General features: G+C 35.3%; 1 protein-coding gene across 9 annotated transcripts; it reads right to left on the bottom strand.

The window, feature by feature from the left end:
* Positions 1 to 338: 338 nt before the first annotated feature.
* Positions 339 to 19,537, bottom strand: LOC142555679 (protein unc-13 homolog). 9 transcript variants are annotated; one of them, XM_075666710.1, is made up of 26 exons: positions 19,218 to 19,537; positions 18,550 to 18,614; positions 16,682 to 16,958; positions 15,682 to 15,748; positions 15,319 to 15,469; positions 14,201 to 14,368; positions 13,431 to 13,523; positions 13,129 to 13,338; positions 12,950 to 13,051; positions 12,371 to 12,601; positions 12,185 to 12,265; positions 11,653 to 11,739; positions 11,392 to 11,577; positions 11,141 to 11,299; positions 10,030 to 10,122; positions 9,667 to 9,738; positions 7,635 to 7,752; positions 6,360 to 6,529; positions 5,493 to 5,577; positions 5,029 to 5,166; positions 3,670 to 3,776; positions 3,069 to 3,146; positions 2,894 to 2,989; positions 2,030 to 2,125; positions 1,752 to 1,935; positions 339 to 521 (listed from the first exon to the last, which is right to left on the bottom strand). In XM_075666710.1, the coding sequence occupies exons 1-26, from the start codon at positions 19,396 to 19,398 to the stop codon at positions 346 to 348; spliced, it is 3,471 nt and encodes a 1,156-aa protein (XP_075522825.1). In that variant the 5' UTR covers positions 19,399 to 19,537; the 3' UTR covers positions 339 to 345. The 9 variants fall into 9 exon arrangements, with proteins under 9 accessions (XP_075522825.1, XP_075522823.1, XP_075522822.1 ...); XM_075666708.1 differs by having other exon boundaries at positions 11,653 to 11,742; XM_075666707.1 differs by having other exon boundaries at positions 11,392 to 11,742; positions 16,682 to 16,949.
* Between the last annotated feature and the right edge of the window lie 558 nt (positions 19,538 to 20,095).

A 20,095-nucleotide genomic window follows, 5' to 3' on the forward strand; every position in this document is an offset into this window, starting at 1 on the left:
GAGAAATATGAAGAAGAAAAATCTTTTGCAGCCACCAATTCACAATCAAGGACACCAACTATAATTCTAGACGAAAAGACAATAGCAATCCTACATGAAAAGATTGCCTCAAAAATTTCCAAAAGCCACCTGCACACGCATGCCCAAGTGTTGAATGGAACTCTTGTTTCATCTCGAAAAAATCAGACAACTCCCTGCACTGATTAGCACTCGAGAAGATTGATCGGTAGAGTTTTTTGCATGCCACACATGCTTTGGAAAAAGTTCATTCGCGTATCTACTGTTTTAGCTCAGATGACTGGTGGCGCCAACACTGTTTTTTTTTTTAATGTACTTGATTTTATGCTATTTTGACCATGTCACATGCTTTATGTCCCACGTTGCTTCTTGGAGTTTCTTCTTCATAAATTTGAAGCTGCTTTGACTTTTATCTGACCATCGAAAGGATGCACTTCGCTTCACAATATCTGCCAATAAAGGAGAATGGAAACTGGAATCCTCTGATGGAGTTTCGCCATAATCTGTATTTAATTCATTAAATTAGTGATTTTCTAGTTAAGAGGATGAATGGTTCGGAAGCTTTGCACCAGCTCCATGAGGCAAGTACAGGAGACAGGCCAAGTTTCCTAAATATCAAGAGAAGTAAAGTAGATAAAGGAAATCGGTTCTAAATATACATTAAAAGGACATAAATTGGAAAGATAAGGACCCAGGATGAACATCACAATCACCAAAAAATAAAACAAGAAGACCTATTAAAATACAAAATTTACAGGAAACCCACATTGTTAATTTCTTATAATCCAATACTTGCGTACTGTATTAGATGTTTACAAGAAGACTTTGCACATTTGTGCGGAGATAGTTTTCTAAAAAGCTCTAATGCATATTATATTTTGACTTTCGTGTGACCTCCATGAGAATGGTATGTGCCTCTATCCACCAACCGACCTTCGTTTCTCCCCTTTCAAAACATTCTAGGTCCAAATTTAAGTTTAATATGTCGAAAAATGCAACTTTTGTTAAATATTAATATATTTGCCATCCTCATACCAACTTTATTTGTTTAATTATTCCTTGTCAATAGTGAAAAAAGGCTGGTGCAGTTATAGTTGAATGAAACACATTAAAGGCTACAAAAAGTTCGTGGTAGCTAGACCTTGTGACCCCAAGCATCGGTTGAGAGAGAGAGAGAGAGAGAGAGGAACAGATACTAGTAAAGATCCCACACAACTTCCCACAGGCCAAAAAAAAAAAAATAGAGCGCTCAGTCCCTACATGCTCAAATCACCATGAACTGGAGAGTAGCTGTAATCCAGAGGTTTTCGTAGAAGAGAACTAAACATATGATGTAAGACTGTACATGGCAGGAAAACAAATTAAACAAGTGGAAGCTTAAAAGATTGTCACTATGTATCACATCACATTTGTCCTCCTATAGTAGGTAACTTTAAATAAAAGAATCAAGGTTGGTGCAAAAACTAGCAGTTTTTTTACAACAAAAACGTGGGAGGAGATCCAGGTTTCCAATTCCTTGGCTTCTCGTTCAAAGGATACAATAAAAAACTCTTCAGGGTTTGTTACTGATTAGATAACAAGATTACAGCAGTTGCTCAACACTACGTAACAACCAACACATTTTATAGAATAGAAACGATGACAGCGATGAGAATGCAAAATGCAAGTTAAACTTATTTGGCTCGACCACAAGGAGACATAACAAATTTATGATCAAAGAAATGAATATTTACCAGAAGATGGAGGAAGCTGATAATGTCTCTTTAAGAACTTTGAGGCTTCCCTATCTTTCTTGTGGCATAATACCCGTATTAATGTTTCGGCATCTCCCAAGTATCGTGGAGCATATCTAGGACTGGTAGTATCTACTGAAATGTGTTCACTAGATTCCATCAGCATCTGGATCACGGACTGAGTCTGCAACAAATTTTAGGAATCGGATAAAAGGAAAAGGATAGAGAAAACTGAAATATCTGAAATCGTAAAATACTGAAAGCATGGACATTCAAACCTGGAGAGAGAAAAGGCTTAGAATCTGATGGACAAACTTTGATTCCTCCTCAATTAATGAACGAGGAAGCCCTTCTCCATTGGCAACAAACAAGTCCTAGAAAATATATAAGAATATATTATTTGTTTAAAGCGCAACAAACAAAAAAACCATATGCAGAAGTTAGCACCCCTCAATAAATCCTAAGTTTTCATCATATGCAAATCTTTGCTGAAATTGAAGGCTATCACAGGGAAAAAAATCAGTATCTTAAAGCAGCAGAGTAGGTTGTCGCGTCAGGAAATCTACTGAAAAAAAATTGATCGGCTTAACATGCACCGGAATTCTTTCTGACCACAGACTACAGATTCTTTCGCCTTGTAAGGCAACAAACCATTGAGGTCTTGGTTTTGCATATTTTAGAGGAGAGGAGTGCTGGAAAAGTGGCACCACGTGACTGGTTATAGCTCAAAATTCTTGAAGAAGGATTGAGGACGTAAATAGCTATCCAAATTTTTTTCAACATCACAGGTCCAGTCCTATAAAACCTCTTAACATGGTAGATGATAACCAGTCTCATGGAAGGAGCAGTTTGCTGTATAACGAGAGTAAATGGTCTATGTTATTCAGACCATACTGACAGGTGACAAAACAAAAAAATAACGATAAGTCCAAAAAAACAGAGAATAAACTGAGTTTCATAACTTGACTTCAATAAAAATATTCTACCATGGCGCAAATCACCCTTTGTGGAACTCCAAAGTATTATTGGTGTATTTATCTTACACAGTAATCGTGCCATGCATGACATTCAAAAAGGAATACTACACCAAACAAAACAAGTATGCATTATTGACAACCCTCGGATTATATCACTTGACTTACTTCAAACACACTAAGATCTTCTTCAATCATTGAAATATCTGTGTCAGAAAATGCACGTGACGGACCCCCGTCAAGTAACAACCATACAAATCCTTCCTGTGCAATAACACAAAAAATCATAACCAAACAAAAGCAATGAGTCGATGATGCACACTGAGTCAAAATAAAATCATACCAGTGATGCCTTATAAATGCTGGAGACCACAAGGTCTCTGATTGTTTCATCAATCAATCGACATACATTATTGAGGGCCTACAAACATGTCACTCATATTAAAGAAGCACACTAAACAATTAACCAAATATGTAAGCGCTTGCGGTTTTAGAAATATAGAGCCCCTGCACGGATTTGGAGGTCGGAACTAGTTGAAGGGTAATATAGAACAAGAAGTAAACAGGAATAACATGCTAATGAGGATATAGGTCTCAAAATTCAACTATTGACTTTCAGATTCATAGTTGTTAATAGCACGCGACTGGGGGGCGGGGTCAGCAAAATGATCACAAAATTTAAGTACGACCCTTTTGGAAATGAGCCATACGTGTTTGGGAATTCTTGAATTGGTTTGTAATTTGTATCCATCAATGTCTATCCTGTTGCTATATGTGTATATGATGTATGTGTGCCTGTGTGAGTACACATATATTATGGCACACCTGATTGCCTCTGTATGAGCAAAATATTTGTGCCTTTGTGTGGGCACATTCACATGATCACGAAAGTGTCAGCAAAGAAAAGGATAATGCAGGAGAAAATAGATGGCTCAATATCTTACACTATCAAATTGAGGAAGTAAATCATCCAAGCGGTTGCCTTCAACACCACCATGATACAAATTAAACAGAAAAGAATCCCTCATATCCCAGAACACAATTTTGGCTCCTGGACATCCAATAGAACATAGGCGAGTTGCTTAGGCTCAATTATAAGAGTAATCATGTAATGTTTAACAATTGGAAAACCTCCAAACCAATGTCATGATATTATTTTGTAAAAATTCAATAATTGAGATCAAATTTGAATGCCAAAGAACATGTTTTACAAGCTAAAAAATGCTAAAACCTGTGCAATAAGGTAAATCAATTATCATAATAATATGCCAGAGAGTTTGACCATGTAAGATATAGTTATGGGCTTGGGCTAAGGGAGTTCCAAAGGGATGGATCATAAAAATGCTATAGAAAATAGTCCAAACAATTCAAAACCTCCTATATTAATCGTTTACACTATGAGAATCTTGAAAGAGGAGAGATAAAACACATTGCACGTAGGGTGAATAACACGAGGGGAGGAATTAATTATTATCATCAGAAAAATGATTTCCCGAGTAGATTTGCTATCAGGGACATTTTCAACTCCAAGGGCATTTTTTTGTTGAAAGAAAGGTCATTGTCTTATAATCTTCCATACTGTTTATTGACTATAACTTTGTTGCCAGAGGTTTTATACATCGTAAATGGTTACTGTTTTCACTTGTGGATTGTGATTTAAGCTGTACCGGATGATAGCTTAACTAACAAGCGAAGGTGGAACTTACTTCCACAGGTGGACTTCATTTGGAAAAACAATATTCAGGGGTCAGGTGATGGGGATTGATATGAGTATGAGAGTAAGCCAAACTAAAAGAATCACACGCCAAGACACATTGGTTGAATGGCACGGGCCACCTTCGAAAGGAGTGGTGATTGTTTGTGTGCACCCTCTCCCCTCCAACCCCCAAAAAAACAAAAGAAAAGGAGCATATCCGACTTCTAAGCCCGTAAAAGTCAAATCATGATTAGACTTTCTGGAGAAACAACTCGTACTACTTCCTAAAGCAGAACAATGCGGTCTCCCCTGTGAGGACCTTAATCTCTTTCTCTAGAATGAGAAAGCATAAGAATTTGGGAACATCTGTGTATGTTTATTTTATTAATCTTTACAGGCTTCCGGCTGTATAAAGAATAGAAACATTGAATGCTTGTAAGCTTTTCCATCAGAGCATATGTCGAAGAGAACATATGTAAGATGTTTTATTTAACCATAGAATGCCAAATATTAACTTAAAATGAAACAAAAAGTTGTTATCATTCATCAGCAAGAGATAACAAAGCTGGTAGAATGGACCTAAATAGTGAATAATTCACTGACTTACCAAGGAAGTCACAAGTCCTTTTAATAGCATGACCAGCCGAATCCCTGATGCAATCCAGGGTGGCAACAAAAAGCTCCGTAACTGATTCATCATTCAAATCGACAGAAGTCCCCAAAGTCCCAGGGGTCATCTCTGCGGCTGAACAAAGTGGATGAAGCATGAATCAAAGTCAAGTTAAACTGACACGGAATGTCATGGATCATAGTTCATCCAATTTTTTATAAGTTATGGAAGTTCAGCAGTGATGTGGGATCAAGGATAATAACAAATTCCAGGCATAAAAAAGAATTTCAGCATCAGTAGAGGTCCTGATAACTCAAATGTAGGCAGGCCGCAGGCCATGATTTCAGGCATGGAGTATACTGCATTTGCTTGGCGTGAAAGGTCAGGAAACGACCTCACATGTAAAGCAAGAGTAACAGCAGTATATTTGAGTCATATGCTTGCAATACATAAGAACTTACAGCATCCATATATACGGCATGATGTGATAGCTTCCCACGACTTCCTAATGCCATCTTCAAGTACTGTGATCTGTTTCTGAATATACTGCAAAAAATTTAAAAAGGCATCTGAGGAACTTAGTGAATTGGAAATCTTCATTATAGTAATTGTGGTGATCGCGAATAAAGTGTATAAATTTCAATAAAGTTTTGATATTCTCGACCATCTACTTTTCTGAGCCTGTGATTCATCTCTAAGTCAAAGAATATCACCACGAACTTCTTGCTCATGTCAGGTTTCTGGGTTCAGGTAACAAATATCAACTTGAAGGAACAAGGATCATTTCTGAAAGCCAAAGGTCCAACTCTTAAAAGGGTGATTCTACCTAAGTAAAAGTTGTCCTACGATCACCACTAGCCTTATAATGATTCCTGTGTTTCAAAATTAAGATTTGATACATGAAAATGATGTGCGTGTTGTAAATTTAGAAGAATATACTTTTATAAAAAAATTCAGAGAACTTTAGTTTTCCCACCAGATATACCCATCATTTCAGTTGGTTCAATGAGTGCTAATTGAAAGATTTTCTTTGAATCTACTATCGCGGATCAACTTTTGTCTACACGGACCTATCCCTCACTATAAATCTCAAAATATAAATATAAAAGATCTGTAATAGATTCTCAAATTAGTAAAATGTCAAATGAGGTACAACTTAGCCTATTGATACTCAGTAGAGCAACACTTGACACAACTATTGAATCCATACACATTGTCAGAGTGATCACAAGTAGCTAAAGTATTATCCTTTTCAACTAGATCATAAAGTGATATTGTCATGTATACTTGGACGTACAATGTTTGCGAACAAATAAATGTACACTCACTCGATAAGTGTTCAATCTGATGCATAGCTTGGAAGTTGCCAATATATCCAACTGTCTATGTACTTCATCATCTAGAATCGAATGCTCTACAACCTTTTTCTTGACAATAGGAAATGCCGCTTCCTTGTAGCGTGTCAAAGGGGTAGAAGGATAAAAAAATTTCTTCTCAACTGCACTAACGAAATGAAAGCTGATTGTCATCACACTCCTTCTAGCATCCGGAATTAGAGTGTAAAAAAGAAGTTACCATGCGTATTCAAAAGTACATAAACTACTTTCAAGTATAAGTAAAGCACAAATGAAAAAGATTTTATCCATTCATATGACAATAAAGTACGAATAAGTACTTCTACGGAAATTTACTCTTATGTTGTGACAATAAAATATGCAAGCTTGACTTCTTATAAACAAAAGGTCGGTGATAGTCAACATTCGTCCAAGCCAGCAGGGCTGTTGTAAAGGTTCTAAATAGCTTTAGCACATTTGGAATAAATAATCTTCTGAAGAAAATCAATTCATCTTTTCACTAAGCAACCCAAACCAATTTTAGATTCAGTCAAAAGATATTCCAAGACACACCTAACATCCAAGAGCTATGTCCTGATAATATATTCTTCAGGCAAGTAAAATATGACAAAAAAAGAGAGAAAAAAATAAAAAAAGCAGAGGGTTCTCTGGCCCGACAACGCAGCACGCACAAAAACAGTATCATTCCTGCCTAAAAATGCTGCAAGGGCAAAAATAGGAAAAACTTGTACAATTCCGGTGATGGGACACTCAAAAAACATTCTGAAAATCCTGCAATAGTTTTGAACTTTGGGGTCTTATCTCATCATCTAATTGATCTAAAACATGCAGCATTTGGCAGCCCACACCGGTCAACTCTATCTGGAGACACATCATATTCAGTTTGACGACCAGGTCAATGACCTCCACACAACACATGGCATAAACAGATGTTACAATAGACTTCATAGTGGTCCTATAATTATTTCGACGACCTTCAGTTCAACAATTCCAATAAATCAATGGCTCATATTCTTAGTCTGATAGATCCTGGGTAAAAAAAAAACAAAGAATCCATGGATGGCACTATGCTTTCAGGCTTATCACCAAAGAAGTTTCTACTTTCCTTTTCATCAGAAAACTTGGGGATAAATTTAAACCGATCATATAATTTGCATAAAAGAACTCAACAACAAGCTAGTTACCATGGTACAAACAGACCTATAGTAGCCCTCAAAAGGAAGCAAATATCAAGCTGCGACGACTTACCTAACTGGATGGACATTTTTGACAAATAGGCATCCAAGCTGTGAAAAATTACGGACAATAGAGCTTGCAAATGTGTGATGTCCATTGGAAGGCTAAACTCAAAAAATTGATCCACAGTCTGCAAGCAAAACTTTGGTATAATATCTCCCAAACAATAGTAAGAAAATTCTAAAGCACGATGTCACTAATAGCAAGACATATATTAGCTAAGAAGATAGTAAAAACCTCATTGCCAAGAAACAAGAGCCTGTAAACAAATCTTATCCACATCTGATAAATCTTTTTGGCCGCTAAGAAGAATAATAGAAGAAACAATGTCTAAGTAATTCACGCACAAATGCATCCCACAAGTTCAACCAAAATGGACATCAGATTGCAAGCTCTTGCTAACCATACTTTGTGAAAGAAAATTTCTCTTTTCCATAAAGAAAAAGGTTGATCTGGCTAGTTAGTACTTAGGTTATGATTAGGATGAAGGAAAAAACTGTAGACAGATGCTGTTCATTAGATTTTGTGAAAAAGCAGGGCTCTGAGCTATTGATAATGACTTAAGACCTTTGTGGATGGTAATGATATAAGAAAATACGTAAAAATTAAGATTTTGTAACTACAGCAAGTTTTATTGGTGCATTGCAGGGTAGTGCAGGAATAAAGCACATATAAAGCAGAAAGTAACAGAAGTTATCCCGAATTTCATAACACATCCGTATGCTCGTCGAGGATGTTCACATGATCTCTGATTATCTTAGAGTGCCTTCTTCTGCAACATTCAACATCTCATCATTTTTTATGAGAGCTTCTAATTCCTACAGGAGTTCCTCTTTTTGAAATAAAGATTATGTAAGTCACATAACAATTGTAGAACCAAATAAGGTACATATTTGGGATGCCAGGCTTCTAGCTGTACATTAGGATATGGATTGGCCTCTTGGACAATTAAATTGAGGGATGTTTAGAAAAAGACAGTTGCAAATTTGGACAGAAATTCATAGCCTCCAATAAATACTAAATAGTGATGGTACAAGCACTAGAGAGAAGTACACATTTTAAAACCGAAGATGGGAGGTGATTTGGAGTTAAGATGAGAGGGGGTCGGTTCCAGTTCTGCGGTAGAGAAATGCAGAAAACACAGCAGGATAGAAATAAGCAAAAATCTAAAAAACAGAACGAAAAAACTCACACATGATTTATATGATTTTCACTAGAAACACATAGTACACATGATAGTAAAATAATTCTAGGAGCTTCATATTGTAAACTAAGAAAAAAGAAGCAACAAATTTCAAATCTAAGTCCTTTAACATAATCACGAGACGGGTAAGTTAAAACATAATTTAACATGCACAAAAGCGATGTAGCTCAAGCGTGAAAGCTTTCATTGAATATAATATAGGACACTTGCTGAACAGAGTAAAGTACTACTAGAATAATGGAGTTACACAAAATAAGAAACTGTGGTAAGTGTAATCTGCCTAAGACAGTTGTGTTGAACCAAGGACCATACATAGCCTTTGTAGAACCCATCCTTTTTCTTTAAGATTTTTAAATGATTATTATTCCCAGCAACTGTAATGCCTTTTCTCATGCAGCATTTAAGTTTCATCATGAGAGCAGAAGGATGCAAAGTAATCCAAGGGAAAGCTAGACCTCGAGTGACGAAAGATGGGAGCCACTCTAGTGACCTTTGAAAAGGTCCGTACCTACCAGTTGTTACTGCCTAATGCCTAAACTAATTACAAAGCTGTTGAATAAGAAAATCGGCTGTTTACAATTACACAAAAACAAAAATCTCAACCTCTTACTGAAGATCAAGTTAATAGTAATAGAATATGATGCCCTGGAAGTCTTGTTTGACAATTGTCCAGATTTCATAGAGTTAATTCGTAAACATACTTGAGCTAGTTGAAGGTTTCTCCACCCCAAGATAATGCAATTATTTGCAGTGGACTCAAAATAAGCAGGTTGTATTATATTCATCACCTACATCATGCATGGTGCTCAAAGTATAGAACGCATATGACAATAAAGATACCTCTTCTATGATCCTAAACACTTCAACTGCTGAAGCTGCTTGCTTTTGCTGAAATGACAAAGGTTCCCAGTCCTGAACGGACACAAGACATAAGCAATTAATCTTAGATCATCTATTCAATTTTCACATCCTCAGCAGAAATCAAAGGACGCCAACAACAACTGAGTAGCACAACAGCTCATCACGAGATCAAGATGATCAAAGAGCTCCACAAAAATACCATGAACATTTCAAAAGTATCATGCAACAGATTGCAGTACCCCATTAATAACTCCTAACATATTACCATGTATTCCATTTATTTTACCATATCATGGTAAAGATAAGTTGCGGGGCAACATCCATAATAAAAATGAGACAGACCTCAAGCTCAAAAGCACGTGCAGTCCATTTCAGGATTCTTTCATGTTGCGCAACTATCCAGTCAAGAATGATTGGCCCAGAAATTTCAGCAATCTGGGAGGAAGAAAGAAGAACGACCAGAGATCATATCATCATTTGCTAATTAGCAGGTACAAAGAAATGTGAAGAGATAAATGTCATGATCCCGAATTTTTTAAGTCCCTCGGCATCTTTGCATGGGAAATTGTAGCACAAAAAATTCTCAAATTTTGAACATGTTAAATATGGTAGCTAAAATAAGTGGTACTCAAATTACATAGCAGCTAATTCTTTTACTTGTGATAATTTTTTTCAGGAAGGTAGATACTCGGTAAAAAAGGTGTGTTTTTAAACTCAAGTGGATGTCCCACGGTCTACAGTTTCCAGCTAAAAACCTTTTTGTGGGAAATATTTAGCATCACACACCCCAGAAGAGATACTATTTAGTTCGCATTCATACTAGAAACAGATGCTGAGGATCTTATTATATCATAAAGCAGCCAATTAATTAAGCTGATGGAATATAGTATCAGAATATAAAAGAACTATATTTAATGTTCAATGATTAAAAAAACTGATTAGAAAGAACATAAAAGATTTAATGTCTGCCAGAATCATGGAGTAAACACGTATTGACCAAGGGAGATGGGGAAGTGAAGTTCCCACTCTTCTTATCTAGCAAACAATTCATCTCATTCCAAGTAAGGGCGGTTGCTATGCATATACTCATTAGGCACCATCCACGCACCAAAACAAGGCTATACTCATCGAAGCCTAAAAACCAGAAACAACAGAACTAGAAAAATACATCTTCCTACCTTTATCAACATCATCAATTACTAACACTAAAAAATTGCAGGTTAGTGCACCCAATTTGGAAACAAGGCAGTGCAAACGAGAATAAACCAATCGATTTGTGCAAGCATATTGGATTTTTCACAGAGCAATTTTTTTCAAAAATACAAAATAGCAAAACCAGAACTGATTATTCTTGCTCTTAGGTAAAGAGTAACTATAGCAACCACTAACAATCCGTGCAAACAATAATATAGTGTATTATTATCATTGTCAGTCCCTAATCAAAGAGACAGACCGGAAAATAGTCAAATGCTGGCCCGTTGGCAGAGGGTGACTTAGTTTCTTTACAAACAGAAGTATGGAGTTTAATAAGACAAGCCTCCAATGCAACAGCAGCAGAAAGCACCTTCCTTACATCCATGGTAAGGCATGTTACATCCTGGAGAAATGGTTTCTGCAGAGAAGGAAAAAAGAACCCAGGTCAATGCATAATTGCAACCGAAAACATAAAGAGAAGGCGTATAATAATTATTAATAAAATCAGACCAGTCTTTCACCATAAAACTGGTGCAACTTTTTGGCTGAGATCATAGCACATTCACGATACCATTGACTTAGAACTGGGGAAAATATAAAGAGATCCTCCTCAACAATGAGGTTTAACTCATTTGCAAGTGTAACCAGTGGATGAATCGTATCTTTTATATACTCAGAAGAAGGAGAATAAGTAACCTGTGACCACAAATCCACTTTGTTATGATTACAATCACAGAAGTTAATAACGGCTAAGTACAACACGAAGCTTACTCTCCTGCATGCAGCATCCAAAGACTTCTCGACATATTCTCTGATCTTTCCAGTAACAAACTCACTAGAAGTGCCAACCCCTGTAAACTGCTAGCATTGAAAAAAAATTGGTTAACTGCAGATAAATTTTCTAGAATTTGATAGAAGGATACAGTACTCTTAGAAATAGCTACTCAAAGCAATATTGTAGAAACCATCCAGAAACTACAAAAAAGATGGTGATCCCAAAATAAATTGCAAGCATTGGAAAAAAATTGGTCAACTGCAGACAAATTTTCTAGTATTCAAAAGAAGAATACAGTCCCTTAGCAAATTGCTACTCAAAATGAAATTTTAGAAACCATCCAAAAAGTACAAAGAAGATGGTGATCTGAAAATAATGGGTCCCAAAAATGATGACCTGGAACAATTTAACTTTCACTAACCAACATCAGACCGGACACAATTTAACTTTCACTAACCAACATCAGACAAAGTAGACTGCTAAGCCATAAGGAAAAAAATTCGAAATGGACCAATGCAAAATTGCTACCTCGGAATTTATATGCGGAACAAAATCTTCATTGCCTGCAGATAACGCCATGGTTACCACCCTCTCAAAAAATAGTTTTTTCTGCATATTAAGGACACTTTCAATAAATTATCCTCGCAAATCATCACAACACCACAAGATGAGAAAACAAATATTTGCCGCTTTAAGTTACAAATGGTGGACAACCTTACTAAAATGCAGATGATAATCCTGCAATTTACTGTCACACCATGAGCTAATTGATAGAAAGATGGATTGCATCAAACTCAATCTCATTTCATGTCCGTTACTGAAAGTAGAGCTTGTCAAACTATTTGTGTAAGCCACTTCTCTGTCATCACACATTTCAGCAGATAAAACTTTATCAACTTCACAAAGTGCATAGTCCAACAGTGCCATGTCTTCGGTTGCAACGAACTTCCATTAAGAAGAAATGCAAGAGAAGTTTTGTCAGCATTTTAGACTGACATGATGACTAAAACTTAAAGAAACAATAGATAAGCGAAGAAAAATCACATGAAAATACATTTAAAAAAATGACATGAAATCAAAGCACACGAATCTCAAATATGAGGATGCCCCGCAGTACAACACTATAAAACTAAAATCAGTTCTATAGAACAATACCAAAAACAAGCTTCCAAGCTAATGTAAAAAAATGCTCTCAGGCAACCCATAAAAATCTGGCGCCTGCTTGAACAATTGCATGTGTAAGAAAGCAGCTGACATATGATTATAGATAAAGCTACTTCACACTGTGAATACCTGTTGAAAAAGCACCCATGCAAACAATGCATGATGCAGTTTTTGAGTGATGCCCAACATTGACCAAGTCAACTTTGTCAACTCTAAAATTTCCTCTGATTCCTAATATAAAAAAAATCTCAAATAAAATCATCAACACACCTTTTTTTTGGAATAAATAATAAAAGAAATTGCTGAACCTCTATTATTTGGCTGTCTTCCAGGATGTCAAATACGCTGCAGAGAATCTTCTCATAGAGCCTGATATTTAAATGATAACCAGTTGTCCAATAATATGTCTCCCCTTCAATACCAAAACGCCCAGGCATGGATGACAATGCCAATGCAACTTGACGAATAACTAAAAGAAAATCACTCCGTTCTGATGGAGACATCTTAAGATCCCATTCCTGAGAAGAAAAGATGAAAATTGTAAAAGTGGAAAACTGATGACACTATTGAAAAATAAGGAAAGGAAAAGGAAATCATATGATAGAAATACCTCTGGATTTCTAATTTTTGCTAGTGAAGCTCCAATCATCTGTTTCCTGTTCTTATTATGATCAGAAGAAAGTAGTTCTTCAAGAACATTTGCCTATTTTAAATGTGTCTAGAGTTAGAACAACTAGACAAAAATCTCACACAAGGAAATTCTGATTAGAAGCCGCAGATAACACATGGAAAGGATGATGACATATTATAATAGATTGAGCATATATATGAGATAAACTGCAATGAAATATCTTACACTTTTGCTTAAATATAGACAAAACTTAAACATAATTTCCTTTCATGACAGTCATCCATCAAGTGAAGACAAGGCATACGGATCATCTCTCTGACTGCGGAATCAGAGTTGCACTATGCAGACCCTTGTCAATAACACATTGTACTGTCTTGATCTCATATCTCCTATATCTTAAAGATGGTCTATCCTTTACTGTCAATGGGCTCATTTTCAACTCCGCACAACATTTCATCGTACAGCTTATAGCTCATAAGAAAATGAATCCAGCAGAATCAGATCCATACTCAAATGTAACCAACCCATGATTTAACTAAGGGTGAGAATCTAAATTCTCATGCTTAAATTCAAAAGGGAAGGTTCATTGCCAGGCAACAAACATGAATCATTAGCATAAAAGTATAGTAATTGTACTAACTAAAAGGTCATGCTTACACCAGTCAATTAGAAACAGGTGATTAAATTTTAGAAGCAAGAGAAAATGCTGCAAGAAGATAAGATAATATTTATGATAACAAGAAAATTACTTGTCTGTTCTTCCAGTGGATGTACGATTTCTCACTTGGAAAATCAGTTCTTAAGATTCCAGTCAAAAGCGCCAACGACAGTTGTGGAACATCAATATCTCCACAAGGTTTACTGGAAGCAAACTGTGTCAACCTACGCCTAATAAGTGTATCCGTTGCCTCTGAGATCTAGTGCAGAAGATGGTTTAAGTTACTTTTTTGGTGTGGCAATAGGACATTACATTTACCTAATATAAGAGCCCATGTCAAGTAAAGAGAATTTAACTAGTAAGTTTCAAAGCACACAAAATAGGAATAACAATAGACACAACAAAAATATTAAGTCGAAAAGTTAGGATGTTACAAGGTCTGCAAATTGGTAATACCAACTCAAACAAGGAAATGGTATTTCATTCTTTTACTTCCCTCAATGAATGAGATTTCTGGAAAAGGAATTAAAGATTTGATTGTATAGCGACCCATGTCTCAATAGATACAATAAAACAAGATGCTTGATGATATGTTCCCGGGCATGCAATTTAAGAGTAGGTACGAGCCTTGTTACTTTTCAAGTTTTTACTAGGCTAAACAGGATTTGGTCAAAGGACGTCCAGGCATACTTTAGGTTCAACTATAAAATAGTGAAGATTCCATGGGTATTCAGACAGGAGAAATCCAATAACAAACTTATCAGTTCCCCATGAATCTCTGAAGGGGCCAATAAGAGATGGCTTGGGTAAATAAAAAGCTTCAATTCAAGGATCTCTTGGTGATATGATTAAGAATCTTAGATGACATACAAGGACGACAAAGTGCTTCCGGTACTATATGCGTACAAAACTGTTTATCATAGAGCAAAACATTAGGTGTTCTTACAATAAAAATGCTGTAATAAACTTGTATAAAATCTCACATGAAACTTTGATCGTTCTACATTTACATATTGGTCTTCCCACTTTAGTCATGTCACAAAATTAAATAAAGCGTTATATTCAAATTTTATCCTCATTGTATAAGTTATATAAGAACCATGCTGTAAAGCATAGGACGCGCAATCAGCTCAATACATCAAAGATATTCATCTCAAATACATGATAAATAAATTTAAAAATTTGTAAATAATGCACTGCATAACCTGCCTGCATTTGCATGCGAATAGTTTCATGGATCTTCAAATTTCTATCTGGAGATTCATGCTCTACATGTCGCTTCTCTCTTCGATTATTCAAGACACCCAGAAATCTAGCACTTCTTTCTCTCTTTTTTGCCTCAGTTGAATAAATTTCAACCCTAGGTATCCAAAAGGAAAAGAGAACAAGGGACATAATTCAAAATATTACCCTAAAATTAACACTTAGCTAGAGTAGTAGACCGGAACGATTGAAAGATCTTATCGTTTAATACGACATATGACAAACAAAGTTATCTGAAATTATTAAAACACAATAGCAGAAGATGGGGGGGGGGGGGGGGGGGAGAGAGTGAGAGTGGAAGAAGATTACCGAGAGAACATCATACATGAAAGAAACACTTCATAAGCAGATTCCCGCAAGTCATCATCCGAAAATCCTTCAGAAAACCTAAACCTATGTATCAGTTTGCTCAAAAATTGAAACATAATAAAAGATCACTAGAAATATTAATAAGCTAAAGAAACAATAGACCTTTCATCTAAGAGGGTTTCAGCAAACGACGGTTATTCGGCCAGTCGACTGGATATAACCAGTTTATAACACAATGACAAGTTAGTCAATAAGGAGTCTACAAATTAGTTTTATCCATATAATAATTCGGATAGACTGAATGAGGAACAGCAGAACTAGTATTATATTATTTGGTTCTTGGATAAGAAATATTATTTTACACAATTCATCAATCGCGCTTTTTTTTTTGGAACAATACCAAAAAATAATAGGGAATATAAAGTTCTATTATTCGAAGATTTGATATCTATGGTTTTTCCATTATCTAGACTATAACTGATATTATACAGAGACTCAAAGAGGCGACTTTTCAACCCCGGGCCAAAGAGTGTGCTACATATACTCACAAAATTCTTGTTTTGGAGCCCGGGAAACTCATAAAAGATTTTAAAATCAGATGTTTCACGTGATGTAGGTGTCATATATGAAAACATATAAAAAAAATTGCACATATATATCATGACTTGAGCACTTTACATGTATACAAGTAGATCAATTTCGATCATTTATCAACAGCGTGTAATTGGATGTAATCATACTTAATTATACGATAGAGATTAAGCCTAGCACTTACACTTGCATCTACTAAAATTCTATGTATATCATATGTGACAAATTAATATGAATCACATATTCTTTATTATGTGTTTTAAAATCAATTTTATAGATATATGGTACTGAATATAAGGCACTCGCATGTCGGTATATAATGAATTCCATTAATATGGGGAAAAAGAATCTTCCTCATCAAACTTTCAAATTATACATAATAATAATATCAGATAAGGAATGAGTATACCTGTCTTTAGAGTTGGTAAAACTGCTGAAAGAACAGTAGTGTTGCCCATACAATTTAAATCTGGAACTGTAGTTACTTGGCAGTTCTTCCTAGTTTCCTCGAATAACGAAGGTGATTTTTTGCCAGCTGGATAATTAGTTTCAGACTTGCTTAATTCAACAAAATCTGCATGGTTCATGGCCATTGGCGGGGGCATACGAAAAGGTGGAGATCCCATTGAGATTGGATCCGAATGAAGGTAATAAACATCTCCAGATCGTAAATGCATCTGCAGAAACTACTAGAATTGATTTTTTTCCTCGAAATTTTAACTAGGGAAGAAACTCAAATAACACTAATTCAAACCAAAAAGAACATCAAAGTTAATGCACAAAATTTCAGGAACAGTAAATGATAGACTGCTTTCTGAATAAAAAAAAGTTCAATGCACTGAGGAATGCCTTTCAGAAGCACAGTTTCGTATTTGAAACTGTGTGGTAGTAAAATCAATAAAATTGCCTGAAGAGCGATAATTGCATTTGCAGAGTGCATGGCAATAGCTTCGCAAACAAACGAGAGGTATAGAGAACTATCATAGTTCTGGATAAAGACTACTCCATGATTCTTGAACGTCTTTTAATATGAAGAAGATAGGACAAACCTTTCAACCAAGAGGACGCCTTCGGCCGGTCTACTTTTAAGGGGTAAAAGAATTCCCTCTTTCCTTTCACACCTTGACCTCAAATTATGTAAAATTTTCTTTCTCGGGAAAGAAAAAAAAATTCATTGTCTACTGATTTCCTACTTTTGTATGAAGCTTTCAAATTACTGTGCTACGCTTCTCAAGTGGGAAAATAGTTGAAGACAACTTAAATGAGATTTATTTCAGACAAAAAAAAGCTGTCGTAACACTCTCAACATGTTCCATCAAAAGATTTTTATTCAATAACAAAAGGATTCACCTAATTCAGTATGTGGGAATATTAGCTCAGTTAAGTACTAAAAAACCTGATTGAAATTGGCACAAAATGAATCCACCGAGTTGCTATTCCTTCAAAAATAGCATATCTCAACATATTACCTTAAACTGTAATTGTTCACTTGGTATTAATACAACTACAATTTGAACTAAATTAGCGACCAGAAAATTCAATTTTTCAAGTTAATACTAAGGAAGATCGAGTGTATCGTCCAGTCTGATACATGATTTCCCCCCCTTCATAACTAAATGAGTGAGCAGTCTTCACTTGGGGAGACAACCGCTAAATTTTTCACGTGCATGTATGAAAAATCAAGAAATTATCTCTATATCATACTTCAAGAAGTATAAAAAAGATATTCAATGTGCTCCCCCGTGCAACACACGTGTTCTTTACTAGTATTGTTCACTTTACTAGTATTGTAAAAGAATGGATGTGAAATACTGAATTGTAGGTTCGTGATCTTATGCTATATATCATGTGTTTTCGTCAATGACACGAAAAATGAACGTCGTCTGTGATCAATAATAAGTAGGTGACCAACAAATTTTACTAAAACGTGTACAGACACCTTTCTGCAGCAAGTTTCTTATAATATTTCCTTGCACATCATATTAACATCTCTTAACAAGGTACAAACTAACTTTCACACAACCAACATATGACAGGATTTAAAGATTAAAGCTATGACTTGAACTCTGTAGATGCAGAAAAGGTTCAATACATGGTATGTCAAAAATTTCACGACTCAGCTTCTAAAAAAACACACAATAAGGACTGTATTAATGCGTAATGTCTAATAAGGAGGAAAGAAAGAGTAGAAAATAGAATTTAACCAACCAAATGAAAAAAATGTCTATGTTCCACTTCCACATCATAAAATGCACCCAAAAAAAGAACACTTCCTACCGTTATTGGTTGTGAAGACTCATCATAATATCTCTTCCTTGCTTGAGAAACATCAAGCACGCCACCTAATCAATCATAGTATTTACCATTTCATTACACCGAGAGCATCAGAAATACTGAAGAAATGAATTAGTAAGTAATTTAACAAATAAATTCATGCTCAAATATGAAGATACCACTGAAACACAGGTATAAGCATGCACATACAGAATCCGAACACTCTTCGAGTAAGTTAGCAGCCGTTAAACTGGCCCATCATCTCAAAAAATTGTCAAGTCTAACAAAAAAGTATATGAATTAATGCTCAAGAAGAGTAAACCCAGCATTGTTTAACCCATTAAATCATTTTAAATTATTAATCATTAAAAATAATAATACTCAAGAGTAAACTCTGTGTTACTTAACCCATTTTCAGAATAAATTATGACTGAAGTAAAAGAAATAGTAATAACATCTTCGAGAAAGAAGAAACTCAGTATTATTAACAGAAATGGAATGGTGACCAAAGTTTTCGAAAATATCTCTTTAATAAACTGTATATATAGACTTGTTAAACCCAATTTCACATTCCAGTTACAGCACCTACTGTACAGGAAACTAGTAGAAATTCATTTCTTGGTTTAAGAAAAAAAGTCTTCACATTTCTGGAGAAAAAAACACACAAATACCCGAATTAATGCACTCAAGCACATAATCAGTGCTGATAGAATCAAAATTAATGCTGGAAAAGGAGGTGGTGGGGCCCGCCGGAGTTCGGATTTCCTTGATCAGGCCAGATGATAGCACAAATTCAAGAAGCCTCCGTCGATCATCACGGTACTTGCGCAACATGGGATTCGAAAATTCCATGGAAAGCTGAAATCAACGCGTAAAAACACAGGAAAGAGCTCCAGGGCGTTAACAAAGGGAGAAAATGAGTAAAAAATGAGTGAGGAGAGAGATTCGAGAAGCGCGAAAAAGTTGACGACGAGAAACCCAAGAACAAGACTCTCTCGTTTCTTTCAAACTTTTTGCGATTTTATTTTTGGGCCGGGCTTCCTGGCCCAAATATTTTCAAAATTTTGAATTTAAAATCTCATTTTAATTTCTCGAAGTAATGATATTCCTAACATTTCAATTTGAATAAAAGAGTATTTATATTATATATCAATTATTATTTATTAAGTATTAGTCTCTTAGAGACAAAATTTGGTAAGTTTGATACTTTATTTTAATTGCAAAATCACCAGATTCATTTTAATATGTATCAAGTATTGACTGATTTATTGAAAATTCATTCAGCCGCAAATGACAGTTCCTTAACTTTATAGCTCTTTAAGCTGATGAAAAAAAAAACGTACCACTCGGGGCAATTTTAAGCAGTTTTCGTCAATTTGAATACCTGATAAATAAAATTTTGTAAAAAAACTTTACAAACATGTAACGTGTACACCGAAACATTAATATGTATAGATGATGAAGTAAAAAAGAACGCTTTTCTTTGATTTTTTTAATAAATAATTACTCGGTGAGAAACAACGATTTTTTAAATAAATTTTTGCCATAA

The sequence above is a fragment of the Primulina tabacum genome, chromosome 9 (assembly GCF_025594145.1).
Source record: "Primulina tabacum isolate GXHZ01 chromosome 9, ASM2559414v2, whole genome shotgun sequence".
NCBI lineage: Eukaryota > Viridiplantae > Streptophyta > Magnoliopsida > Lamiales > Gesneriaceae > Primulina > Primulina tabacum.